This window comes from Ranitomeya variabilis, chromosome 2, assembly GCF_051348905.1.
Source record: "Ranitomeya variabilis isolate aRanVar5 chromosome 2, aRanVar5.hap1, whole genome shotgun sequence".
Taxonomy (NCBI): Eukaryota; Metazoa; Chordata; class Amphibia; order Anura; family Dendrobatidae; genus Ranitomeya; species Ranitomeya variabilis.
Window position 1 is genome coordinate 446171382 of NC_135233.1, and position 27790 is coordinate 446199171.

General features: G+C 41.5%; 1 protein-coding gene across 1 annotated transcript in view; it reads right to left on the minus strand.

Moving 5' to 3' along the window:
- The window catches only part of PRMT3 (protein arginine methyltransferase 3), a 111362-nt gene that overhangs the window by 15531 nt on the left and 68041 nt on the right, over window positions 1–27790 (minus strand). The window contains exons 12-13 of the mRNA XM_077287181.1: window positions 26342–26529; window positions 24524–24610 (exon numbers count right to left, since the gene is read on the minus strand). Coding sequence (XP_077143296.1) covers window positions 24524–24610; window positions 26342–26529 — 275 coding nt within the window. The remainder of the gene's footprint in view (window positions 1–24523; window positions 24611–26341; window positions 26530–27790) is intronic.

Below are 27790 nucleotides of genomic sequence, written 5' to 3' on the forward strand. Positions count from 1 at the left end.
CAGGAGACAAGGTAAAGAAAAAGGAACGGACGGCGCTCTATTTAAGTAAACGCTGACCTCCGTTCCTTTTTCTTTACCTTGTCTCCTGAGCGGCAGTGCCCTCGTCTCTTTTTCCTCTACGCAGCAGGTATGTATACGCGATCTAGGGTTCTCTATCTTTCTGGTTTCATCCTCTATTCTAATGTGGTTCTTATTTATTTATTGCATCCCTTTAGCCTTATCCTTTACCACCATACAGGTAACATTCTCTCTCTTTTTATCACTTTTCACAGATGGATGTGCTCCCATATATAGGACTTTATCATGTTGTCTATTGGTGCTGGACCCTATTTTGTTTTTTTTTTCCTTTGTCTTCTGGACCAATATATTTAAATATACTCTGAGCCATATCTAGGGCATTTCATCCAAGTTGGATGGCCCTTTTTCCCCCTTCTTTTCCCCTTTCTTTTGACATATTCACAGATGATGTTCCTTGCGATATGTATATCTCATTCTCTTCTTTTTTTCTGTATTTAGGACATGTCCTTATTCCACTTTTGTGTATGGTTTATGATATATGTCATCTAATATATCCATTTGGTTATAGATTTCTTTTCTGTTTTATGTACACAACCTGTCTTTATTATTGTTGTTTTCTGCAATGATTTGTACTGATTTTCATTTATTATTATTTTTTATAGATAAATGCCTTGATAAAGGCATTTTGCCGAAACGTTGGCATTCTGTATGACTGGTTGTGACTTAATAAATTATACTTTGATTCTACTGAAAAGAGTTCTCGGATTAGTCTATTGATACATCGTTATTTTCCGGAGTACTCTGCTGTACTTGGACTAAGATCCCCCTGATCTTTCATTGAGTTCATATGAGGTTATGCCAGCAGGAGGTTACGCCCCGCAGCACCGCAAGTCTAGGTAGCTACGTTCCCCTGCTTTCCATTCATTCCCCAGTTTTTACAGGCAGGAGCACAGCTGCATTAGCAGACTCCTGCTTGTAAAATTATTTAACCCCTTCAGATGGATTTACAGCGTGGGACATGACTAACAGCGGAAAGGTATGGGGATATTGTTGTTTTTTTTATTTTTCCTTTTTTACAGAATGAGGGTCATCATTTGGATTGAGCGTTTAATAAACTATTACAACACCCTGTGTCTATTTCAATAAAATACTTTATTCTTAATGTGTGTGTGTTTTATTAACCATTTACTACTATTGGATTAATAATGGATAGGTGTCTTATTGACACCTCTCCATTATTAACCTGGCTTAATGTCACATTACAATAGCAAGGTGACATTAACCCTTTATTACCCCATATCCCACCACTACACGGGAGTGGGAAGAGAGAGGCTAAGTGCCAGAATAGGCGCATTTTACAGATGTGCCTTTTCTGGGGTGGCTGGGGGCAGATGTTTTTAGCCAGAGGGGGTCCTATAACCACGGTTCCTCTCTAGGCTATTAAGATCTGCCCTCAGTCACTGGCTTTCCCACTCTGGCGGAGAAAATTGTGCGGGAGCCCACGCCAATTTTTTCCGTGATTTAACCCTTTATTTTAACAGCTAGAGCCCCCAAATTTTGCACACAGACACTTGGAACATTATTAGTGAGAAATATGTAAAAAAAATAAGGTATATGAGATGGTTTACTGTATGTAACCATGTCTCATATCCTGTCGGGTTTGGGAAGAAGATAGCAAAAGCCGGCAATTGAATTACCGGCTTTTAAGCTATCTAGCGCTGTATTAAATAAATATATATATATATATATATATATATATATATATATATAGCTCACTGACATATACATATATATGTATATAGCCTATATATATGTTTTCATGAATATTTGAGCCCATGGATCCATTCTATGTCCGTTTTGCAAGCCAGCAAGAAAATCTCGCTATACGGATGCCATACGGAGGTTTACATGTGCAAAATACGCTGCCACACCCTGCCTACAGATGGCATACGGATCACTATTTTGGGAACATTTCTGTGTATTACGCATGTAAAATACGGACCGTATTTCCCTACGCGGAGTGTGACACCGGCCTTATAAGCAATAGAAGCTACGATAATTTTTTTTCTTTCTTTGAAAAAAATAGAACCAACAAGAATTGTAAAGATGGATGCACATCAAAAATTAGTCAGGACACAAAAGAAAACACCCACCAAGAACTATTTTTCTGAAAAAAAAAGCCAGTAAAACTAAAAATATGTTCAAAAGTGAGAGTCCATTTAAGAGGTAGCAACATACACCAAGATCTCTGCAGAATCTACTATATAATTGTCTAAGGGTCACTTCCGTCTTTCCTTCTGTCACGGATATTCATTGGCCGCGGCCTCTGTCTGTCATGGAATCCCAAGTCGCTGATTGGTCTCGCCAGCTGCCTGTCATGGCTGCCGCGACCAATCAGCGACGGTCACAGTCCGATTAGTCCCTCCCCACTCCCCTGCAGTCAGTGCCCGGCGCCAGCTTCATACTCCCCTCCAGTCACCGCTCACACAGGGTTAATGCCGGCGGTAACGGACCGTGTTATGCCGCAGGTAACTCACTCCGTTACCGCCGCTATTAACCCTGTGTGATCAAGTTTTTACTATTGATGCTGCCTATGCAGCGTCAATAGTAAAAACATCTAAAGTTAAAAATAATTTAAAAAATCATTATATACTCACCTTTCCCGCTCCTCGCGACGCTCCGGTGACCGCTCCATGCAAGCGGCAGGTTCCGGTGGCAAGGATGATCTGCGAGAAGGACCTGCCATGACGTCACGGTCATGTGACCGCGACGTCATCACAGGTCCTGCGCACGAAGGACCTGCCGTGACGTCACTGTCATGTGACCGCGACGTCATCACAGGTCCTGCACGCCTGCGCGAGAAGGAGGTGACAGGACTACAAGGGGCCCTCCGAAATGGAGTATATGTTTATTTTTTAACCTGTGACATACGTGGCTGGGCAATATACTACGTAGCTGGGCAATATACTACGTGACTGGCCAATATACTACGTGGCTGGGCAATATACTACGTCACTGGGCAATATACTACGTCACTGGGCAATATACTACGTCACTGGGCAATATACTACGTGGCTGGGCAATATACTACGTGGCTGGGCAATATACTACGTCACTGGGCAATATACTACGTGGCTCTGTGCTGTATAATACGTCACTGGGCAATATACTACGTAACTGGGCAATATACTACGTGGCTGGGCAATATACTACGTGGCTGGGCAATATACTACGTCACTGGGCAATATACTACGTGGCTCTGTGCTGTATACTACGTCGCTGTGCAATATACTACGTGACTGGCCAATATACTACATGGCTGGGCAATATGCTATGTGGCTCTGTGCTGTATACTACGTCGCTGTGCAATATAGTACGTGGCTCTGTGCTGTATACTACATCACTGAACAATATACTACGTAACTGGGCAATATACTACGTGACTGGGCAATATATTACGTCACTGGGCAATATATACGTCACTGGGCAATATACTACGTGGGCTGCGCAATATACTACGTGGGCTGGGCAATATATTACGTGGATGGGCAATATATTACGTGGACATGCATATTCTAGAATACCAGATACGTTAGAATCGGGCCACCATCTAGTGTCTTTATAAAGGGTTCTAAAGAAAGCCAGAAACTTCAGGACGGTGTCACAAAGGCCACCGATTGCCCAACCCCCTATGGATTCCCATTGCAAAGAAATTAGCTATTTGCTTTACGTCAGGATGTTCTCCCAAAACCAGTAATAGATTATGCTTGGCTCAGCTATGGTTGACTTGCTGGATTGATTTTCAGTCAGCCACAAGAGCGGTTTCCTACCAGCATAAAACACAATCAAGGTCCATCAACATCGATTGTCATAGAAATGGACTTCACAGGTTTTATTTATTTCTCTAGGAGAAAATTTACATGAGATGGAAAATCCTCAGGAGACAAAACAAAAATAATAAATGGGAAAAAAAATGATAGCTGAAATATGAGATGGTCATTTTCAATACAAGCTTAGCAAGAGGCAGTATTATAGTAGTTATATTCTTGTACATAGGGGCAGTATTATAGTAGTTATATTCTTGCACATAGGGGGCAGTATTATAGTAGTTATATTCTTGTACATAGGGGCAGTATTATAGTAGTTATATTCTTGTACATAGCGGGCAGTATTATAGTAGTTATATTCTTGTACATAGGGGGCAGTATTATAGTAGTTATATTCTTGTACATAGGAGCAGTATTATAGTAGTTATATTCTTGTATATAGGGGGCAGTATTATAGTAGTTATATTCTGGTACATAGGGGCAGTATTATAGCAGTTATATTCTTGTACATAGGGGCAGTATTATAGTAGTTATATTCTTGTACATAGGGGCAGTATTATAGCAGTTATATTCTTGTACATAGGAGCAGCATTATAGTAGTTATATTCTTGTACATAGGAGCAGTATTATAGTAGTTATATTCTTGTACATAGGAGCAGCATTATAGTAGTTATATTCTTGTACATAGGGGGCAGTATTATAGTAGTTATATTCTTGTACATAGGGGCAGTATTATAGTAGTTATATTCTTGTACATAGGGGGCAGTATTATAGTAGTTATATTCTTGTACACAGGGGCAGTATTATAGTAGTTATATTCTTGTACATAGGAGCAGTATTATAGTAGTTATATTCTTGTACATAGGGGCAGTATTATAGTAGTTATATTCTTGTACATAGTGGCAGTATTATAGTAGTTATATTCTTGTACATAGGGGGCACTATTATAGTAGTTATATTCTTGTACATAGGGACAGTATTATAGTAGTTATATTCTTCTACATAGGGGCAGTATTATAGTAGCTATATTCCTGTACATAGGAGCAGTATTATAGTAGTTATATCCTTGTACATAGGGGCAGTATTATAGTAGTTATATTCTTGTACATAGGGGCAGTATTATAGTAGTTATATTCCTGTACATGGAGGCAATATTATAGTAGTTATATTCCTGTACATAGGGGCAGTATTAAAGCAGTTATGTTCTTATACAGAGGGGCAGTATTATAAATATTATAATACTGCCCCTCCATATAAGAATATAACTACTATATTCCTGCTCCTTTACATAAGAATATAAGCACTATAATACTGTTCCTATGTACAAATATATATATAAAAAAAGGTAAAAATAAGATACTGCTGCTGCGGTTACACAAAACAAGGATGCAATGTTCTTCCAATTGAACCATAAACAAGAATTATTGTGATATCTCCTGTTGACCTTGATTGAATAAAATTCCAGTAGACATGCAGCCTTGATAATAACGACGACTGTTCTGCCTCTTTCTTGCTGACCGTGAACACAAACTTTACAAGCCGTTCATAGGAAAGGAAAAATACACAACAGGAAAATGATCTATTCAATGAGAAGAAAGGAAATTAAATGTTGTCATGGTGGTTTTTATCCGGAGGGGGTCATTTATCATTGTGATAGTGCCGGCCTCGTGCGTATCACTGAAGGTACAATGAACCAGTTGGGAACACAAAGCAGGAGGATAATGTTCTTGTGATGGGGTTTAGCCAGGCATGAAGGAGGATCGGTCCCACACCCTGCAGCGGGACGCACGAGGCCGGAGGATAATCCACCACTAAATCCTCAGAATCTCTCTTTTCCTTTTAGTGATCAGTCAAAGTCTCAGCTCGTAGACCTCGCACTCAAAACTTCTGGACTGTCACTTTTAAAAGGACAGCTAAGGTCCTAGGATCTGGCAAAGTGGAGGATGGAGCCAATAATCGGCCTCACTTAGTGTCCCGCAATCTGTGTATCCAGCTGGGAACCCCTGCACAGCCCCCGCTCATGTAAGAGGGCAGGGTGGGAGTCACCTTGCTGAGGATGACAGTGCATCATGATGCATGCACAGATAGTACTGCCTCCCTGTCTTCCCTCCAAATTTCAAAGGATCAGGTATTACTGCCTCTCCATGTAACAATGTATGCATCCATTGTTCTACATGTAAAATATGCAGGGAGTCCGTTTTACCTTTGTCTAGCCATATAATAAATGTACATATTAATCCTATTCACGGGTGGGTGCAGAAAGTACTGTGCCTCTGTCTCTCCCTTACCCGGATGTAGGATTAGATGTAATTGTATCCCGACTCTCCGTGTACTGTCAATTATGTAAGTGCGGTATATATAGTGCTACCTCCTTGTTTTTTCCCCTACAAAAGAAGTAGGCGCACACTTTACTGCCTCCCCATCACCTCCTATTGGTGATGAAGGTACAAATGTACTGCCTCTCCCTGTTGGTGACGACGGTCCAGATAGCGCCGCCTCTCCCTGCTGGTGACGCCGGTCCATATAGCGCAGTCTCTCCCTGTTGGTGACGCCGGTCCAGATAGCGCCATCTCTCCCTGTTGGTGACGCAGGTCCAGATGGTGCTGCCTCTCCCTGTTGGTGACGCAGGTCCAGATAGCGCTGCCTCTCCCTGTTGGTGACGCAGGTCCAGATAGCGCTGCCTCTCCCTGTTCGTGACGCAGGTTCAGATGGCGCTGCCTCTCCCTCTTGGTGACTCGGGTCCAGACGGCGCCGCCTCTCCCTGTTGGTGATGCAGGTCCAGATGGCGCCACCTCTCCCTGTTGGTGACGCAGGTCAAGATGGTGCCGCCTCTCCCTGTTGGTGACTCAGGTCAAGATGGTGCTGCCTCTCCCTGTTTGGTGACTCAGGTCCAGATGGCGCTGCCTCTCCCTGTTGGTGACTCAGGTCCAGATGGCGCTGCCTCTCCCTGTTGGTGACTCAGGTCCAGATGGTGCTGCCTCTCCGTGTTGATGACGCAGGTCCAGATGGTGCAGGTCCAGATGGTGCTGCCTCTCCCTGTTGGTGACGCAGGTCCAAATGGCGCTGCCTCTCCCTGTTGGTAACTCAGGTCCAGACGGCGCCGCCTCTCCCTGTTGGTGACGCAGGTCCAGATGGTGCAACCTCTCCCTGTTGGTGACGCAGGTCCAGATGGCGCTGCCTCTCCCTGTTGGTAACTCAGGTCCAGACGGCGCCGCCTATCCCTGTTGGTGACGCAGGTCCAGATAGTGCTGCCTCTCCCTGTTGGTGACGCAGGTCCAGATGGCACTGCCTCTCCCTCTTGGTGACTCAGGTCCAGACGGCGCTGCCTCTCCGTTGGTGACGTTGGTCCAGATGATACTGCCTCTCCCTGTTGGTGACGCAGGTCCAGATGGCGCTGCCTCTCACTGTTGGTGACGGAAGTCCAGATGGCGCTGCCACTCCCTGTTGGTGACGCAGGTCCAGACGGCGCTGCCTCTCCGTTGGTGACGCAGGTCCAGATGGCACTGCCTCTCCCTGTTGGTGACGCAGGTCCAGATGGCGCTGCCTCTCCCTGTTGGTGACGCAGGTCCAGATGGCGCTGCCCCTTCCTTTTAGTGATGCAGATACAGCTAATACTATGTCAGTGGGCTCTATGACAATGACATCTGCAATGACCAAGCATTCATGCCAGCTCCATAACAAATATCTATGTCATGCTGATCTCACAAGTTCTGCTGCTGTAGCCACAAGATCACCGGTAGGAGCTACATTTCAACAAATAACCATGTGGATTAGTGGGAACTTCAATCCTCACAGTTTTACTCCTCAGTTCTTTAAATCAATAGCGACTGTGGAATCAGTTTATTCATTGCCGAAAATGGGAGATGGTCACTGGGTGGTGATGCATTATTAGGGAAACCAGTGGCCCAACAATGGCCCCAACCAAAGCTACCATCTTGGTCCTCCTATTAGGTCCAGAGGCAGGAATACACAGGTACCTGTCAAATATTCCAGTGATGAGGCTGGCATAGCGCTGGGGAAATAATGGTGCTATAAAAGTGAGTAAAGTAAAAAAAAATATTATAATAACCAATATGAGTCAACCATGTTCTATAGTCCCATTGTGGGTATAAAATAAAACGTGAAGGTTTTAGAAAATTGAAAAAAATAAATTAACAAACCAAAAACTTTTTCCCGTTCATAAGTTGCTTTTTTATGTAAAATAACTGTCAATTAAAAAATGCTCTATTAGTATCAACTTGTTTATAACGACCCAATCTACAAAAATATCACATAATACAACCAATCCGGAAAAATGTTAAAATAAAAAATAAATAAATACCGTAAATAAAAAAAGCCAACATTTCTGTTTTCGTTCAGCCACCCTCAAAAAATGTAAAGGAAAAGTGATAAAACCCCAAATATATCCAAAAGAGTTACAATGAAAAGAACAGCGGATCCCACAAAAACAGGCCAAAAACATACAAAACCACAGAATAAAGTCTTATCCATACTTGTCATGTTACAGTCACAAAATATCAATTAAAAAAAATAAAATTGCAGAATTGCTGGGGTTTTTTTTCCATCCTCACCACTAAAAAAGTATTACATTTGTTTACATACATTTTATGTACCCAAAAATGGTGTCATTAATAGACAACTCAATGCAGATTTTCCTGGATTAGAAGACGTGATGTAATAGAACATCAGCGAAGTATAAAGTGTTTTTGCTGTTGTTCAATGTTACACGGAGAAAGGTGTAAAATGAGATTTAGGCTATGTTCACACAGTGCAGATTATTTGCGGTTTTTTAGCGTTTTTGCGCTATAAAAACGCTATAAAACCGCAAATAATCTGCATACATTAAGCATCCTATCATTTTTAATGAAATCCGCAATTTCTGTGCACATGATGTGCGTTTTTCCGCATGAAAAACGCATTGCGGTAAAAATCCGGACATGCTCATTAATTTTGCGGTTTTTCCACTGTCTAATGCATTGGGAAATGTTTGGGAAAAACCGCGACAAAAACGCGTCAAAAACGCGTCAAAACCGCGCAAAAACGCATTAAAAAACGCATGCGGTTTTCATGCAGAAAACCAGCAGAAATGTCAGGATTTTCCCAGGAATTTTCTGCATCAATTCCTGAACGTGTGTATGGGGCCTTATACAGAGTTCTGCTTTACAAACGGTCTCCAGAGAATGATACATAATACAATGTATCAGAAAACAAGAAATCACAAATATTGTGAAATCCAACCTGCAGAACAAGTCATCACAACGAATAATTAAGTGCAATGGCTCAAATCAATATATAGATATAAGCACCTAACATGATGTGAAGGGAAACTAATATTACAGACGTGACTGGGTGAGGGGGCCGGGGTCTGCACTCGGGTGCGGGGGTCCTGCTCTGAATAATCATAGCTGTAACCAGTAAAAGAAATCAATGATTGTCAACTCAGTGGGAAAGTAACAGCGGGACCAAAGCGCAATAGAACGTGATCGCTTGTGATGAGCCTGGAAAGATGGGATTCTCAGGAAATCCAGCAGGGAAGCTGAAGACCCGAGGTCCGGCCATCACTCCTCACATGTTCTGTAGGAAAGATGATGGGATTTTCTGGCACAGCGGGGACTCTCATCTCAGAGTGATTTATGTCAGCCATGCTCATGATGGACTCAAAAAGATTTCTGCTTGTCCACCTGGACCAGGTGATCTCATATCACCGGCATTATTCCCCCAACACTTCACCGCAAATACATGCACAATACAGTCAGTGGTGGTAATAAATGGTGTCCTGAAGGGTTCTGCAGGCCGACACCTAGATAGCGATGCCCTATCATGGCCTCCTGCTGTGAGGTACCATCCACACTAATCATAAGCCACGTAAGAGAAGGCAAGAAATGTATGTACACAGTGACTGCACCAGCGGAATAGTGAGTGCAGCTCTGGGGTATAATACAGGATGTAACTCAGGATCAGTAATGTAATGTATGTACACAGTGACTGCACCAGCAGAATAGTGAGTGCAGCTCTGGGGTATAATACAGGATGTAACTCAGGATCAGTAATGTAATGTATGTATACAGTGACTGCACCAGCAGAATAGTGAGTGCAGCTCTGGAATATAATACAGGATGTAACTCAGGATCAGTAATGTAATGTACACAGTGACTGCACCAGCAGAATAGTGAGTGCAGCTCTGGAGTATAATACAGGATGTAACTCAGGGTCAGTAATGTAATGTATGTACACAGTGACTGCACCAGCAGAATAGTGAGTGCAGCTCTGGAGTATAATACAGGATGTAACTCAGGATCAGTAATGTAATGTATGTACACAGTGACTGCACCAGCAGAATAGTGAGTGCAGCTCTGGAGTATAATACAGGATGTAACTCAGGATCAGTAATGTAATGTATGTACAGTGACTGCAACAGCAGAATAGTGAGTGCAGCTCTGGAGTATAATACTGGATGTAACTCAGGATCAGTAATGTAATGTATGTACACAGTGACTGCACCAGCAGAATAGTGAGTGCAGCTCTGGAGTATAATACAGGATGTAACTCAGGACCAGTAATGTAATGTATGTACACAGTGACTGCACCAGCGGAATAGTGAGTGCTGCTTTGAGGTATAATACTGGATGTATCTCAGGATCAGTAATGTAATGTATGTACACAGTGACTGCACCAGCAGAATAGTGAGTGCAGCTCTGGGGTATAATACAGGATGTAACTCAGGACCAGTAATGTAATGTATGTACACAGTGACTGCACCAGCGGAATAGTGAGTGCTGCTCTGAGGTATAATACTGGATGGAACTCAGCATCAGTAATTTAATGTATGTACATAATGACTGCAACTGCAGAATAGTGAGTGCAGCTCTGGAGTATAATACAGGATGTAACTCAGGATCAGTAATGTAATGTATGTACACAGTGACTGCACCAGCAGAATAGTGAGTGCAGCTCTGGGGTATAATACAGGATGTAACTCAGGATCAGTAATGTAATGTATGTACACAGTGACTGCACCAGCAGAATAGTGAGTGCAGCTCTGGAGTATAATACAGGATGTAACTGAGGATCAGTACAGGATAAGTAATGTAATGTATACAGACAGTATAGATATATATACGTATACTGTATAGTATATAAGAATACACTGTATAAGTCATACACTTACAAAGTGTTACACTTAAGTCGATTTCTTGCATGAGGGAAGTATTTCATGTTTCCATCATGTTTCCGGACAATCGGATCTCCGTCTGTAACAATCGGTTTTGTTGTAATGAAGACAAATCTTGCAGTTGGACGCTTTAATCACATTCAGCACTGACGTATTTTATTTCAATAGAAAACTTGTCATTTCCATGAAAAGAAGCAATTTTAGGGCCGGTTAGTTTAGTGGATTCAATTTACAGGGTCAAAACCAGGTCAATGCGACTAAAGACCCTCAGAAAGTGCGGCACGATTGGCACATTTCATGCCCAAGCTGTGCGCGGTGCGCTCTGTATAATTCCATTGACAGAAACAAGAAAGCCATTTTCCTGCGAGAATGAGCTCTGTGGGTAATGAGAACAGCGGGGATGATGGAGGACGGGATGAAGTGTGAGGACGCGCCTGGAATACAGAGGCGAGGCCGCAGACCTGACGGAGGATCACCGCTATAGTGCGGGGGGCACAGATTTATGGGCTGGACGGTACAGGACGCAGCGCTCACAATACGGCGGCCCGTTCTGGGCGCAGATGACGGAGGGAGAAGATATTCACGGAAATTTTAGTTGCCCAAATCAATTGGAGCTTCTTAGTTAGATCATTTCTGGGCAACCTGGGAGCCATCCGATATGGCCACTGTCACATCTGCAGTGATCGATGTCACTATGCTTTACCAGATTGCTATAATCACATCGGCCTCTCGTGCAGCGCTGTATCCCCACTGTATGTCACCGGCATATGAAGATCAGAGTCTGGGAAAGTAGGGTGAACCTCGAATAGTTAATACATTAATCGTCACCATACTTTACCGAACACAGAGCTAAGAAATGGCCGAGCCAAACTTCTTACACCTTCACAGCAGAGGAGCGCACGAGGGCGGGTAGCCACTGTCCATGTACTGTACATTTAATTTGCCCCCATGGGTCACACCTCTATATGGCTGCAGATTAGCTGGAAATTCTCTAGGAAGAGACAAAAGCTGCTGAGAGGACTGCAAGATGGAGGAAATGTAATCCCGAGCCGTCCAGAACTCCGGAGCAATTTACTTTACGCAGAAGGTTTCCATTAATCAGGAGAACTAATGTTTCTGTATGTAGACAACCAGCGATGTCCTCACTGGAGCTCATCAGACACGTGAAAAAGAAGGAACCGGCAGCGATGCGTTATATACAGACACCTGCTATGTATCAGCACTGATACACCGGGTTATTATATACCAGCACTGATACATGTTATATACAGACACCTGCTATATATCAGCACTGATACACCGGGTTATTATATACCAGCACTGATACATGTTATATACAGACACCTGCTATATATCAGCACTGATACACCGGGTTATTATATACCAGCACTGATACATGTTATATACAGACACCTGCTATATATAAGCACTGATACACCGGGTTATTATATACCAGCACTGATACATGTTATATACAGACACCTGCTATATATCAGCACTGATACACCGGGTTATTATATACCAGCACTGATACATGTTATATACAGACACCTGCTATATATCAGCACTGATACACGGGGTTATTATATACCAGCACTGATACATGTTATATACAGACACCTGCTATATATCAGCACTGATACACCGGGTTATTATATACCAGCACCGATACATGTTATATACAGACACCTGCTATATATCAGCACTGATACACCGGGTTATTATATACCAGCACTGATACATGTTATATACAGACACCTGCTATATATCAGCACTGATACACGGGTTATTATATACCAGCACTGATACATGTTATATACAGACACCTGCTATATATCAGCACTGATACACCGGGTTATTATATACCAGCACTGATACATGTTATATACAGACACCTGCTATATATCAGCACTGATACACGGGGTTATTATATACCAGCACTGATACATGTTATATACAGACACCTGCTATATATCAGCACTGATACACCGGGTTATTATATACCAGCACCGATACATGTTATATACAGACACCTGCTATATATCAGCACTGATACACCGGGTTATTATATACCAGCACTGATACATGTTATATACAGACACCTGCTATATATCAGCACTGATACACCGGGTTATTATATACCAGCACCGATACATGTTATATACAGACACCTGCTATATATCAGCACTGATACACGGGGTTATTATATACCAGCACCGATACATGTTATATACAGACACCTGCTATATATCAGCACTGATACACCGGGTTATTATATACCAGCACTGATACATGTTACATACAGACACCTGCTATATATCAGCACTGATACACGGGTTATTATATACCAGCACTGATACATGTTATATACAGACACCTGCTATATATCAGCACTGATACACCGGGTTATTATATACCAGCACTGATACATGTTATATACAGACACCTGCTATATATCAGCACTGATACACCGGGTTATTATATACCAGCACTGATACATGTTATATACAGACACCTGCTATATATCAGCACTGATACACCGGGTTATTATATACCAGCACCGATACATGTTATATACAGACACCTGCTATATATCAGCACTGATACACGGGGTTATTATATACCAGCACCGATACATGTTATATACAGACACCTGCTATATATCAGCACTGATACACCGGGTTATTATATACCAGCACTGATACATGTTACATACAGACACCTGCTATATATCAGCACTGATACACGGGTTATTATATACCAGCACTGATACATGTTATATACAGACACCTGCTATATATCAGCACTGATACACCGGGTTATTATATACCAGCACTGATACATGTTATATACAGACACCTGCTATATATCAGCACTGATACACCGGGTTATTATATACCAGCACTGATACATGTTATATACAGACACCTGCTATATATCAGCACTGATACACCGGGTTATTATATACCAGCACCGATACATGTTATATACAGACACCTGCTATATATCAGCACTGATACACGGGGTTATTATATACCAGCACCGATACATGTTATATACAGACACCTGCTATATATCAGCACTGATACACCGGGTTATTATATACCAGCACTGATACATGTTACATACAGACACCTGCTATATATCAGCACTGATACACGGGTTATTATATACCAGCACTGATACATGTTATATACAGACACCTGCTATATATCAGCACTGATACACCGGGTTATTATATACCAGCACTGATACATGTTATATACAGACACCTGCTATATATCAGCACTGATACACCGGGTTATTATATACCAGCACCGATACATGTTATATACAGACACCTGCTATATATCAGCACTGATACACCGGGTTATTATATACCAGCACTGATACATGTTATATACAGACACCTGCTATATATCAGCACTGATACACCGGGTTATTATATACCAGCACCGATACATGTTATATACAGACACCTGCTATATATCAGCACTGATACACCGGGTTATTATATACCAGCACTGATACATGTTATATACAGACACCTGCTATATATCAGCACTGATACACCGGGTTATTATATACCAGCACTGATACATGTTATATACAGACACCTGCTATATATCAGCACTGATACACAGGGTTATTATATACCAGCACTGATACATGTTACCGTATATACAGACACCTGCTATATATCAGCACTGATACACCGGGTTATTATATACCAGCACCGATACATGTTATATACAGACACCTGCTATATATCAGCACTGATACACCGGGTTATTATATACCAGCACTGATACATGTTATATACAGACACCTGCTATATATCAGCACTGATACACAGGGTTATTATATACCAGCACTGATACATGTTACCGTATATACAGACACCTGCTATATATCAGCACTGATACACCGGGTTATTATATACCAGCACCGATACATGTTATATACAGACACCTGCTATATATCAGCACTGATACACCGGGTTATTATATACCAGCACTGATACATGTTATATACAGACACCTGCTATATATCAGCACTGATACACCGGGTTATTATATACCAGCACTGATACATGTTATATACAGACACCTGCTATATATCAGCACTGATACACCGGGTTATTATATACCAGCACTGATACATGTTATATACAGACACCTGCTATATATCAGCACTGATACACAGGGTTATTATATACCAGCACTGATACATATTATATACAGACACCTGCTATATATCAGCACTGATACACCGGGTTATTATATACCAGCACTGATACATGTTATATACAGACACCTGCTATATATCAGCACTGATACACAGGGTTATTATATACCAGCACTGATACATGTTATATACAGACACCTGCTATATATCAGCACTGATACACCGGGTTATTATATACCAGCACTGATACATGTTATATACAGACACCTGCTATATATCAGCACCGATACACGGGGTTAATATATACCAGCACCGATACATGTTATATACAGACACCTGCTATATATAAGCACCAATACACAGGGTTATTATATACTGTGTGCAGAATTATTAGGCAAGTTGTATTTTAGAGGATTATTTTTTATTATTGATCAACAACTATGTTCTCAATCAACCCAAAAGACTCAAATATCAAAGCTTAATATTTGTGAGTGGGTTTTTTTTAGATTTGGCTATCTTAGGAGGATATCGGTTTGTGCAGGTAACTATTACTGTGCAGAATTATTAGGCAACTTAATAAAAACCAAATACATTCCCATCTCACTTACTTATTTTCACCAGGTAAACCAATACAACTGCACAAAATTTAGAAATAAACATTTCTGACATGCAAAAACAAAACCCAAAAAATTAGTGCCCAATATAGCCACCTTTCTTTATGATGACACTCAGCAGCCTTCCATCCATAGATTTTGTCAGTTTCTTGATCTGTTTACGATCAACATTGTGTGTAGCAGCCACCACAGCCAACCAGACACTGTTCCGAGGGGTGTACTGATTTCCCTCCCTGTAGATCTCACATTTTATGAGGGACCACAGGTTCTCTATGGGGTTCAGATCAGGTGAACAAGGGGGCCATGTCATTATTTTTTCTTCTTTGAGACCTTTACTGGCCAGCCACGCTGTGGAGTAGTTGGAGGCATGTGATGGAGCATTGTCCTGCATGAAAATCATGTTTTTCTTGACCGATACCGACTTCTTCCTGTACCACTGCTTGAAGAAGTTGTCTTCCAGAAACTGTCAGTAGGTCTGGGAGTTGAGCTTCACTACATCCTCAACCCGAAAAGGTCCCACAAGTTCATCTTTGATGATACCAGCCCATACCAGTACCCCACCTCCACCTTGCTGGCGTCTGAGTCGGAGTGGAGCTCTCTGCCCTTTACTGATCCAGCCTCTGGCCCATCAAGAGTCACTCATTTCATCAGTCCATAAAACCTTTGAAAAGTCAGTCTTAAGATATTTCCTGGCCTAGTCTTGACGTTTTATCTTATGTTTCTTGTTCAAAGGTGGTCGTTTTTCAGCCTTCCTTACCTTGGCCATGTCCCTGAGTATCGCACACCTTGTGCTTTTTGTTACTCCATTAACATTGCAGCTCTGAAATATGGCAAAACAGGTGGCAAATGGCATCTTGGCGGCTTCACGCTTGATTTCCTCAATTCATGGGCAGTTATTTTGCTCCTTTTTTGCCCAACACGCTTCTTGCGACCCTGTTGGCTATTTGCCATGAAACGCTTGATTGTTCGGTGATCACGCTTCAAAAGTTTGGCAATTTCAAGACTGCTGCATCCCTCTGCAAGACATCTCCCAATTTTGGGCTTTTCAGAGCCCGTCAAATCTCTCTTCTGACCCAATTTGCCAAAGGAAAGGAAGTAGCCTAATAATTAAGCACACCTTATATTGGGTTTTGATGTCATTAGACAACACCCCTCCTCATTACAGAGATGCACATCACCTGATTTACTTAATTGGTAGTTGGCTCTCAAGCCTGAACAGCTTGGAGTAGAACAACATGTATAAAAATTACCATGTGATCAAAATACAACTTGCCTAATAATTCTGCACACAGTGTGTTGTGATTCGGTTCGTGGGCTCCCCCGGTGGCCTCTGTGGTACTGGTGTCCTGCAAGCTTTGCCTTCTCAGTTCACCTGTTCCTATCAGGATGTGGGAGTATCCTATTTAACCTTGCTCCTCAGTCATTCTAATGCTGGCCATCAATGTATCCAGAGTGATTCTGTTGCATGTTCCTGCTCCCAGTTTTCTGCTCAGCTAAGTTGGACACTTTAGTCCTTAAGTCTATTTTTGTATGTTTTGTCCAGTTTGCACTTATGTGAATCTCTGCAGCTGGAAGCTCTTGTTGGGCTGAAATTACCACTCCAGTGGCATGAGTTGTCACATGAGTTAAGGTAATTTCAGGATGGTGTTTTGAAGGGTTTTGCAGCTGACCGCGAAGTCCTCTGTTGTATCTTTCTGCTATTTAGTTAGCGGGCCTCTCTGTGCTAAATCTGCTTTCATACTACGTGTGTCTTTTCATCTGCTCTCACCGTTATTATATGTGGGGGGCTGCTATCTCCTGTGGGGACATTCTCTGGAGGCAAGCCAGGACTGTGTTTTCTTCTACCAGGGGTAGTTAGTTCTCCGGCTGGCGCGCGGCATCTAGAGACAACGCAGGAATGCCCCCTGGCTACTTCTAGTGTGGTGTGTAGGTTTAGCATCGCGGTCAGCTCTAGTTTCCATCACCCGAGAGCTTGTCCGTTTATTCTATGCTTCTGATGTTTCCTTGCCATTGGAAACCATAACACAGTGTATACCAGCACCGATACATGACATCTGCTATATATCAGCACCGATACACGGGGTTATTGTATACCAGCACCGATACATGTTATATACAGACACCTGCTATATACAGTTATATGAAAAAGTTTGGGCACCCCTATTAATCTTAAGCTTAATGTTTTATAAAAATTGTTTTTTTTGCAACAGCTATTTCAGTTTCATATATCTAATAACTGTTGGACACAGTAATGTTTCTGCCTTGAAATGAGGTATATTGTACTAACAGAAAATGTGCAATCTGCATTCAAACAAAATTTGACAGGTGCATAAGTATGGGCACCCTTATCATTTTCTTGTTTTAAATACTCCTACCTACTTTTTACTGACTTACTAAAGCACTTTTTTTGGTTTTGTAACCTCATTGCGCTTTGAACCTCATAGTCAGGTGTATGCAATCATGAGAAAAGCTTCTTAAAGTGGCCACTTGCATGTTGTTCTCCTGTTTGAATCTCCTCTGAAGAGTGGCATCATGGGCTCCTCAAAACAACTGTCAAATGATCTGAAAACAAAGATTATTCAACATAGTTGTTCAGGGGAAGGATACAAAAAGCTGTCTCAGATTTAACCTGTCAATTTCCACTGTGAGGAACATAGTAAGGAAATGGAAGAATACAGGTACAGTTCTTGTTAAGGCCAGAAGTGGCAGGCCAAGAAAAACATCAGAATGGCAGAGAAGAAGAATGGTGAGATCAGTCAAGTACAATCCTCAGACCATCTCCAGAGAGCTGCAGCATCAACTTGCTGCAGATGGTGTCACTGTGCATCTGTCAATTATACAACGCACTTTGCACAAGGAGAAGCTGTATGGGAGAGTGATGCAAAAGAAGCCGTTTCTGCAAGCACGCCACAAACTGAGTCGGCTGAGGTATGCAAAAGCACATTTGGAGAAGCCAATTTCATTTTGGAAGAAGTTCCTGAGGACTGATGAAACTAAGATTGAGTTGTTTGGTCATACAAAAAGGCGTTATGCATGGCGGCAAAAAAACACAGTGCGTTGCATAGTTGACCGATGCACAGTGACACCATCTGCAGCAAGTTGATGTTGCAGCTCTCTGGAGGTGGTCTGAGGATTGTCCTTGACTGATCTCACCATTCTTCTTCTCTGCCTTTCTGATGTTTTTCTTGGCCTGCCACTTCTGGCCTTAACAAGAACTGTACCTGTGTTCTTCTATTTCCTTACTATGTTCCTCACAGTGGAAATTGACAGGTTAAATCTCTGAGACAGCTTTTTGTATCCTTTCCCTGAACAACTATGTTGAATAATCTTTGTTTTCAGATCATTTGACAGTTGTTTTGAGGAGCCCATGATGCCACTTTTCAGAGAAGATTCAAACAGGAGAACAACTTGCAAGTGGCCACTTTAAGTAGCTTTTCTCATGATGGCATACACCTAGCTATGAAGTTCAAAGCTCAATGAGGTTACAAAACCAAAAAAAGTGCTTTAGTAAGTCAGTAAAAAGTAGGTAGGAGTATTTAAAACAAGAAAATGATAAGGGTGCCCATACTTATGCACCTGTCAAATTTTGTTTGAATGCAGATTGCACATTTTCTGTTAGTACAATAAACCTCATTTCAAGGCAGAAACATTACTGTGTCCAACAGTTATTAGATATATGAAACTGAAATAGCTGTTGCAAAAAAAACAATTTTTATAAAACATTAAGCTTAAGATTAATAGGGGTGCCCAAACTTTTTCATATAACTGTATCAGCACTGATACACTGGGTTATTATATACCAGCACCGATACATGTTATATACAGACACCTGCTATATATCAGCACTGATACACTGGATTATTATATACCAGCACCAGTACATGTTATATAGAGACACCTGATATATATCAGCACCGATACACAGGGTTATTATATACCAGCACTGATACATGTTATATACGGACACCTGCTATATATCAGCAATGATAGACGGGACTATTATACACAAGCGCCGATACATGTTATATACAGACACCTGCTATATATCAGCACTGATGCATCGGGTTATTATATACCAGCACCGATACATGTTATATACAGACACCTGCTATACATCAGCACTGATACACCGGGTTATTATATACCAGCACCAATACATGTTATATATAGACACCTGCTATATATCAGCACTGATACATGGGGTTATTATACACCAGCACCACGAAACATGTTATATACAGACACCTGCTGTATATCAGCACTGATACACGGGACTATTATATACAAGCAACGATACATGTTATATACAGACACCTGCTATATATCAGCACTGATACATGGGGTTATTATATACAAGCACCGATACATGTTATACACAGACACCTGCTATATATCAGCACTGATACACCAGGTTATTACCCCCAAGCAGCTTGGATTGTAGCCTCTCCACTAGGGATGGGCGAACCTGAACTGTAAAGTTTGGGACCCGTACCTGTTCGGTCACAAGGTCCCGAACATGGACCCGTGTTACAGTTCAGGTCCAGGGCCTGTAAAAGAAAGCATAAAATTAATAATAAACATTATAAATATTATACTTACCTTTCCAGCGACGCATCCTCCTGTCCCGCTGTCTCCTGGCCGCATCTGCTTCCGGGGCCGCTCATTACCTTCCGGCGGTATTCTCTGCACTCGGCAGTGTTCGTGCGGTGACGTCACGGCACGAACACTGTCGGAAAAAGCCGAAGGTAATGAACGGCCCCGGAAGCAGATGCGGCCGGGAGACAGAGGGGCGGGAGGACACGTCGTTGGACAGGTAAGCATAATTATGTTTATTATTAATTTTATGCTTTCTTTTGCAGCCCCCCGCCACATCCCATATCTGTAAAGTCCAAGTTCGGGGTTCGGACACAAGTTCGCGTCATCTCCGGCCCCGAACTCGAACTTTTCAGAAAAACTCGAGCGAACCCACCGATCCTGATCATCAGCCCACCGATCCTGATCATCAGGGGGTTCGCCCATCACTACTCTCCACTCTTCCTCCAGACTCGGAGTAGGACCTTGATTTCCAAATGAAATGCAAAATGTACTTTCCTTGTGGAGTGTGTCAATCACTGCCTTCTGGACATCTGTCAAGTCAGCAGTCTTCCCCATGATTGTGGAGATACTGAAACAGACTAAGGGACCTTTCTAAATGCTTAGGAAGCCGTTGCAGGTGTTTTTTGTCAATTCTTCTAATTTACTGAGACAATGAATTTTGGGTTTTCATTGGCTGTAAGCCATAATCATCAACATTAACAGAAATAAACACTTGAAATAGATGACTCTGTTTGTAATGTCTCTAAATAATATGAGTTTTACTTTTTGTATTGAAGAACTGAAATAAATTAACCTTTTGATTATATTCTAATTTTGTGAGGAGCAGCTGTACATGGTGTTATATACCAGAGCATATACATGGTGTTATATACCAGAGCATATACATGGTGTTATATACCAGAGCATATACATGGTGTTATATACCAGAGCATATACATGGTGTGATATACCAGAGCATATACATGGTGTTATATACCAGAGCATATACATGGTGTTATATACCAGAGCATATACATGGTGTTATATACCAGAGCATATACATGGTGTTATATACCAGAGCATATACATGGTGTTATATACCAGAGCATATACATGGTGTTATATACCAGAGCATATACATGGTGTTATATACCAGAGCATATACATGGTGTTATATACCAGAGCATATACATGGTGTTATATACCAGAGCATATACATGGTGTTATATACCAGAGCATATACATGGTGTTATATACCAGAGCATATACATGGTGTTATATACCAGAGCATATACATGGTGCTATACCAGAGCATATACATGGTGCTATACCAGAGCATATACATGGTGTTATACCAGAGCATATACAAGGTGTTATACCAGAGCATATACATGGTGCTATACCAGAGCATATACATGGTGTTATACCAGAGCATAAACATGGTGTTATATACCAGAGCAGACACACCATGCTATTGTCTACCAGCAGTGGTGTGGGTAATTGATTAGTGGGCCGTCTACCATTAAGACATATTGGCCTAATCAATTATCAAAATATTGGGGTTTGGATAAGACTTTAGTTATGGTGGACAAGGCAAAATAAGGTCTAGTCTCTACCATGTTTACGGACCAATCACGCACATGCTGAGGGCCCCCTCTTAAATATCTCCACCCCATGTATGTTTGGAGGACATGGAATGAATTATTATCCTCCTTGTTTTCCAGGCAACGACATTTTGATTTTTCCATTGCCTGCAGAGTCCAGCTCTCTGTCTACAAGTAATATAAATCTTTTTCTGCCCTGAAATTATACAACGCCAGATCAATTCTCATTCCATCAGTTCCCGGCAGGACCCCCATAATGAGAAGAGGACGCAGCACGGAACGGCAACACCGAAAAATGTTTTACAGACAACAGTCATGGAATTAGCACTGGGCCGCGGTTATTATAATAGAACGCCGGAGCATGACTACAAGATACATAGAAATCTATTGTACTAGATCCCCGGCTATTACTGGCGAGGGGGGTGATGGAGGGGATAGGTTTAGTTAGTGTCTGACACTTCATTTATCATCTCCTGCTGCCCAACCTTGCAGTAAATGAACAATAAACCACATTATCCCCACTGAGCAGAGGCTTTTTTCTTGGTAGGAGACCATAAATTCTACATATGTGTGAAGACAAACACCAAGATCCTCTCCGTCTTTTTCTAGAATGCATTGCTTTATAATTAAATACCCGCTCCACAGAAAACCACCACCTATATATAAACAAGACATGAGAAAGTATCACCACTAATTGCACCATCTTATATTCAGTTCTGGTTCTGATCCATAAGACTATTTTGCAAGGTAACTCAATCCTTCCAACAAGAGTGGATTTTCATATGACACAAAAGGCTAGGCCAACCTCTGAGCACAAAAGTAAAGCTTAAATAAGGACATAATCAATATAATCCTGAACTTAAATTACTTCCTGTATTATACTCCAGAGCTGCACTCACTATTCTGCTGGTGCAGTCACTGTGTGCATACATTACATTACTGACCCCGAGTTACATCTTGTATTATACTCCGGAGCTGCACTCACTATTCTGCTGGTGCAGTCACTGTGTACATACATTACTAATCCTGTACTGATCCCGAGTTACATTCTGTATTATACTCCAGAGCTGCACTCACTATTCTGCTGGTGCAGTCACTGTGTGCATACATTACATTACTGACCCTGAGTTACATCCTGTATTATACTCCGGAGCTGCACTCACTATTCTGCTGGTGCAGTCACTGTGTACATACATTACTGATCCTGAGTTACATCCTGTATTATACCCCAGAGCTGCACTCACTATTCTGCTGGTGCAGTCACTGTGTACATACATTACTGATCCTGTACTGATCCCGAGTTACATCCTGTATTATACTCCAGAGCTGCACTCACTATTCTGCTGGTGCAGTCACTGTGTACATGCATTACTGATCCTGTACTGATCCTGAGTTACATCCTGTATTACACCCCAGAGCTGCACTCACTATTCTGCTGGTGCAGTCACTGTGTACAAACATTACATTACTGATCCTGAGTTACATCCTGTATTATACTCCAGAGCTGCGCTCACTGTTCTGGCTTCTTAATCTTTGGAAATTGCAAGCATGTGAGTAGACTCCAAATAGCTTAACTAGCCTTCTCCACCAGAGAGGAAAAGTTAATTTTTCATTTATCAGATGACTTTATATCACTAGGTGAGAAAACCGAAAAGAACAACTTCACACAAGGCAACGTAATAGACAATATATATATCTTTATTACACACTAAAAATAGCACAGCAAATCCCACAATACAGGAAAAAAGGTGGAGTACCTCTAAGCGTCAACCCCTAGTTCCTACTTCTTATACCACTCATAAGTATGCACAGTATACATAAGGAATTGATACCTGAAATTCAATACTCACAGAAAGCTCCAAAAGTGTCATGCAGGATAAAGTAGTGCAATTAAGCACAGCAATAAATAAATAACATATACGTAAACCCAAATAAGGGATATCTGTACATCAAAGTAGCAAAAAAATCCTGTATGTGCACAATGTGAGCAGGCATGTAACACCGCAAGCAAAGTATATTATATGAAATGTATAAGGACCAAGGTATAGTTACCAATTGGGGGAGCGCACGGAGGACCCACCACACCCGACGCGCGTTTCGCTTAGGGGATTTATCTAGGTTTTTTTTTTATATCGCTAGGTGTAAAGACGACACAAAAAAACAAGTCCGCGGACAAGCTCAGTGTAGACTCCTAACTTCTGCGTCACGTACAGTGAAGATAAAAGATTCGATTCTACCCTTCCATCCTGTAGATCAGCCGCTGAGTTCAGTAATTGTTTTCATTCAATGGCAGAAATCAGAGATCCTGAATATGGCAATGAAGTGAAACAACCAGTATTCTAGAAAGTTACAGAATTGTTCATGACACATTGGTTGAGTTTCAGAAAACCCATTTAACTCTTTCTTTACAGCACTGACATTTCCCGGCATCACACTTGTCAGTGTGGCTGAAAATCTGCAGACAAGGAATATCAGACGCCCTTGCAGCTCGGTCACGATCCCAGTTACGCAGACCCCACCACTCACCGTGCACGCCCCGTCCCTGGTGATTGGCAGCGAAAAGTCTGCGCAGAAATCCAAATCTTTCACTGTGGTCGTCTGGCAGATAATGTCCTAAAATGGGGTGGGGGAAATAATAGGAAAAACTTAATGTACAGAAGTAGAGTCCATGTCCTGGATTGAGAAGATAAGACATGACCTGCAGCCTGCGAGAGGCTACGACGACGACGTGGGAGTCATCATTGTGGTCACAGACGCTCCTGATATGTAGCTCGTTATGCAGCCAAAAAAGCAAAATCCCAACAAATATACCATAGAAATATCAGATCTGTCACTAAGGAGTCTGGAAATGTGAAACCACTAAATTATTTAAGTTAATTTCCCCCATTTTACAATGAGTATTTTTATTTCTTTTTTTTATTATAAGGATATTATTTTAAATTTTCTATATGGACAATCTTATAAAAAAAAAATCTGCAGACGCATTAAGCTGGCATTGTCGGTTTTGCAGTTCACCAATTATATATGTTGTGTTGATTGGCATACACAATGTCTTTTTCAGGCTCTGTGTGTACATGCAGTGGTCACAATCGCTTATTAGGGGGTTGGCATCCAGGATCCCACTGTAAAAACTGGGATCAGAGAAATCTCTGATCCAGATTTATTAAAGGGAATTTGTCAGCAGGTTTTTTTGCTATGTAATCTGAGAGGGGCATAATATAGGGGCAGAGACCCAGATTCCAGTGGTGTCACTTAATAGGCTGCTGGCTGTTTTGATAAAATCAAGTAATTAGATATAGATTAATGGTACGGCTGTATAGGTGCTTGTCCCCTAATAAAAATTAAAATTATACTCTATTTGTCGAGATCCGATGTGCCAGTCATGAGAAATCTGGAGTAAAAGCCATATGCAAATTGAGCTGTTACAGCAGTTCCCTGGGGGTGGAACAATGTACCTGACACGCCCCCAAAGAACTGTACTTCATCTGATTTGCTTATCGCTTCAACGCTAGATTTCCATGACTGGCACATCGGATCTCTACAATAACGGTATCATTTTTATTGGAGGACAAGCATCTATACAAACGTACAACTATTGCCTTCTGTAAAAAAAATAAAAAAAAATCAATTGGTTTAATCAATGTATCATGAAAAGTTTTATGATTTTCGGAAATCCTTTGTATTACATATTCTGGTAATTAAGATCTCTGCTTGCTGTCACTGAAAGAAAATATATATATATTTTTAAATTGAATTACTTAAAACTAGTGATGAGCGAATATACTCGTTACTCGAGATTTCTCGAGCATGCTCGGGGGTCCTCCGAGTGTTATTTTTCCCTAGCAACCAGGCAACCCCCACATGTACTTATGCTGGCTAACAGATGTAAATCATTCAGCTGCGGCAAGAAAAACTAAATCTCCGAGCACTAAATACTCGGAGGACACCCGAGCGTGCTCGGGAAATCTCAAGTAACGAGTATATTCGCTCATCACTACTTAAAACCTGTCCAGACTTAATACCACCCACAGCTGAGGGTTTGGTACGCTCTCACCCATCTAAACAACCCTCTGGGCACTGCACATTCACCGCAGCACAAATCTCTCTCCCATTCGGATTATTATATAACATAGACTAAGGTGTAACATATGTTTTAGGAATTATACAGAGGATTTTCTAGGCTGCTTATAATTGGAGCAAGTGTAACAAGGAGCTTCGGTAGAATGGTTCCTTTCATTGACAGCAACCAGAGATCTTAAAAACGTTAAGAAAAATAAATAGCAAGTCTACAAAGTATATTTTTTTGTTCCCATGTTTTAATGATTAGATACTGGTGATTATTACCTTTATAATGGACGGTTCGGAGATCACAGTGTCTGGATTGACAACCTCCACTATGGCTTCAGATAGGACGGCTTTCTTCATGCACGACATGTTAAACCCATAGACATCGTCCCAGAACCCCAGCTTTCCAGTGTGCTTCTCTGGATCACACAGAGCCACAATGCTGAGGTTACACCGATCTGGATAAACTGAAAGACACAAAGATTAGCACAAACGTATTATGAGGAAAATCTGCCCGATATCAAAGTAATACACTTGCCCTACAAGTATGACATAACTAAGGAGAATTCACTTTTCCAGATTCATGTAAAGAAATTGAAAAAAAAAAACAAGTAGTGTAATAGCAATATCTGGAGACTGCAGCTTTCTCAGAACACATAGCTAAGAAATAGATCAGAATAATGTCTAACAAATTTTAGCAAAAGATGATGAGACGGAAAGAACTAATAGGTACTGAGAACTCTCTGGGATTTCAGGGGAAAATGATTGATTTATAACATCCGTGAGCATCATTTACATATGAACAGAATCTACATAAAAAGTATTGTTACAGTGTAAACACATCCTGTATTATACTCCAGAGCTGCACTCACTATTCTGCTGGTGCAGTCATTATGTACATACATTACATTACTGATCCTGAGTTACATCCTGTATTATACTCCAAAGCTGCACTCACTATTCTGCTGGTACAGTCACTATGTACATACATTACTGATCCTGAGTTACATCCTGTATTATACCCCAGAGCTGCACTCACTATTCTGCTGGTGCAGTCACTGTGTACATGCATTACATTGCTGATCCTGTACTGATCCTGAGTTACATCCTGTATTATACCCCAGAGCTGCACTCACTATTCTGCTGGTGCAGTCACTGTGTACATGCATTACATTGCTGATCCTGAGTTACATCCTGTATTATACCCCAGAGCTGCACTCACTATTCTGCTGGTGCAGTCACTGTGTACATACATTACATTACTGATCCTGAATTACATCCTGTATTATACCCCAGAGCTGCACTCACTATTCTGCTGATGCAGTCACTGTGTACATACATTACATTACTGATCCTGAGTTACATCCTGTATTATACTCCAGAGCTGCACTCACTATTCCGCTGGTGCAGTCACTGTGTACATACATTACATTACTGATCCTGAGTTACATCCTGTATTATACCCCAGAGCTGCACTCACTATTCTGCTGGTGCAGTCACTGTGTACATACATTACATTACTGATCCTGAGTTACATCCTGTATTATACTCCAGAGCTGCACTCACTATTCTGCTGGTGCAGTCACTGTGTACATACATTACATTACTGATCCTGTACTGATCCTGAGTTACATCCTGTATTATACTCCGGAGCTGCACTCACTATTCTGCTGGTGCAGTCACTGTGTACATACATTACTGATCCTGTACTGATCCTGAGTTACATCC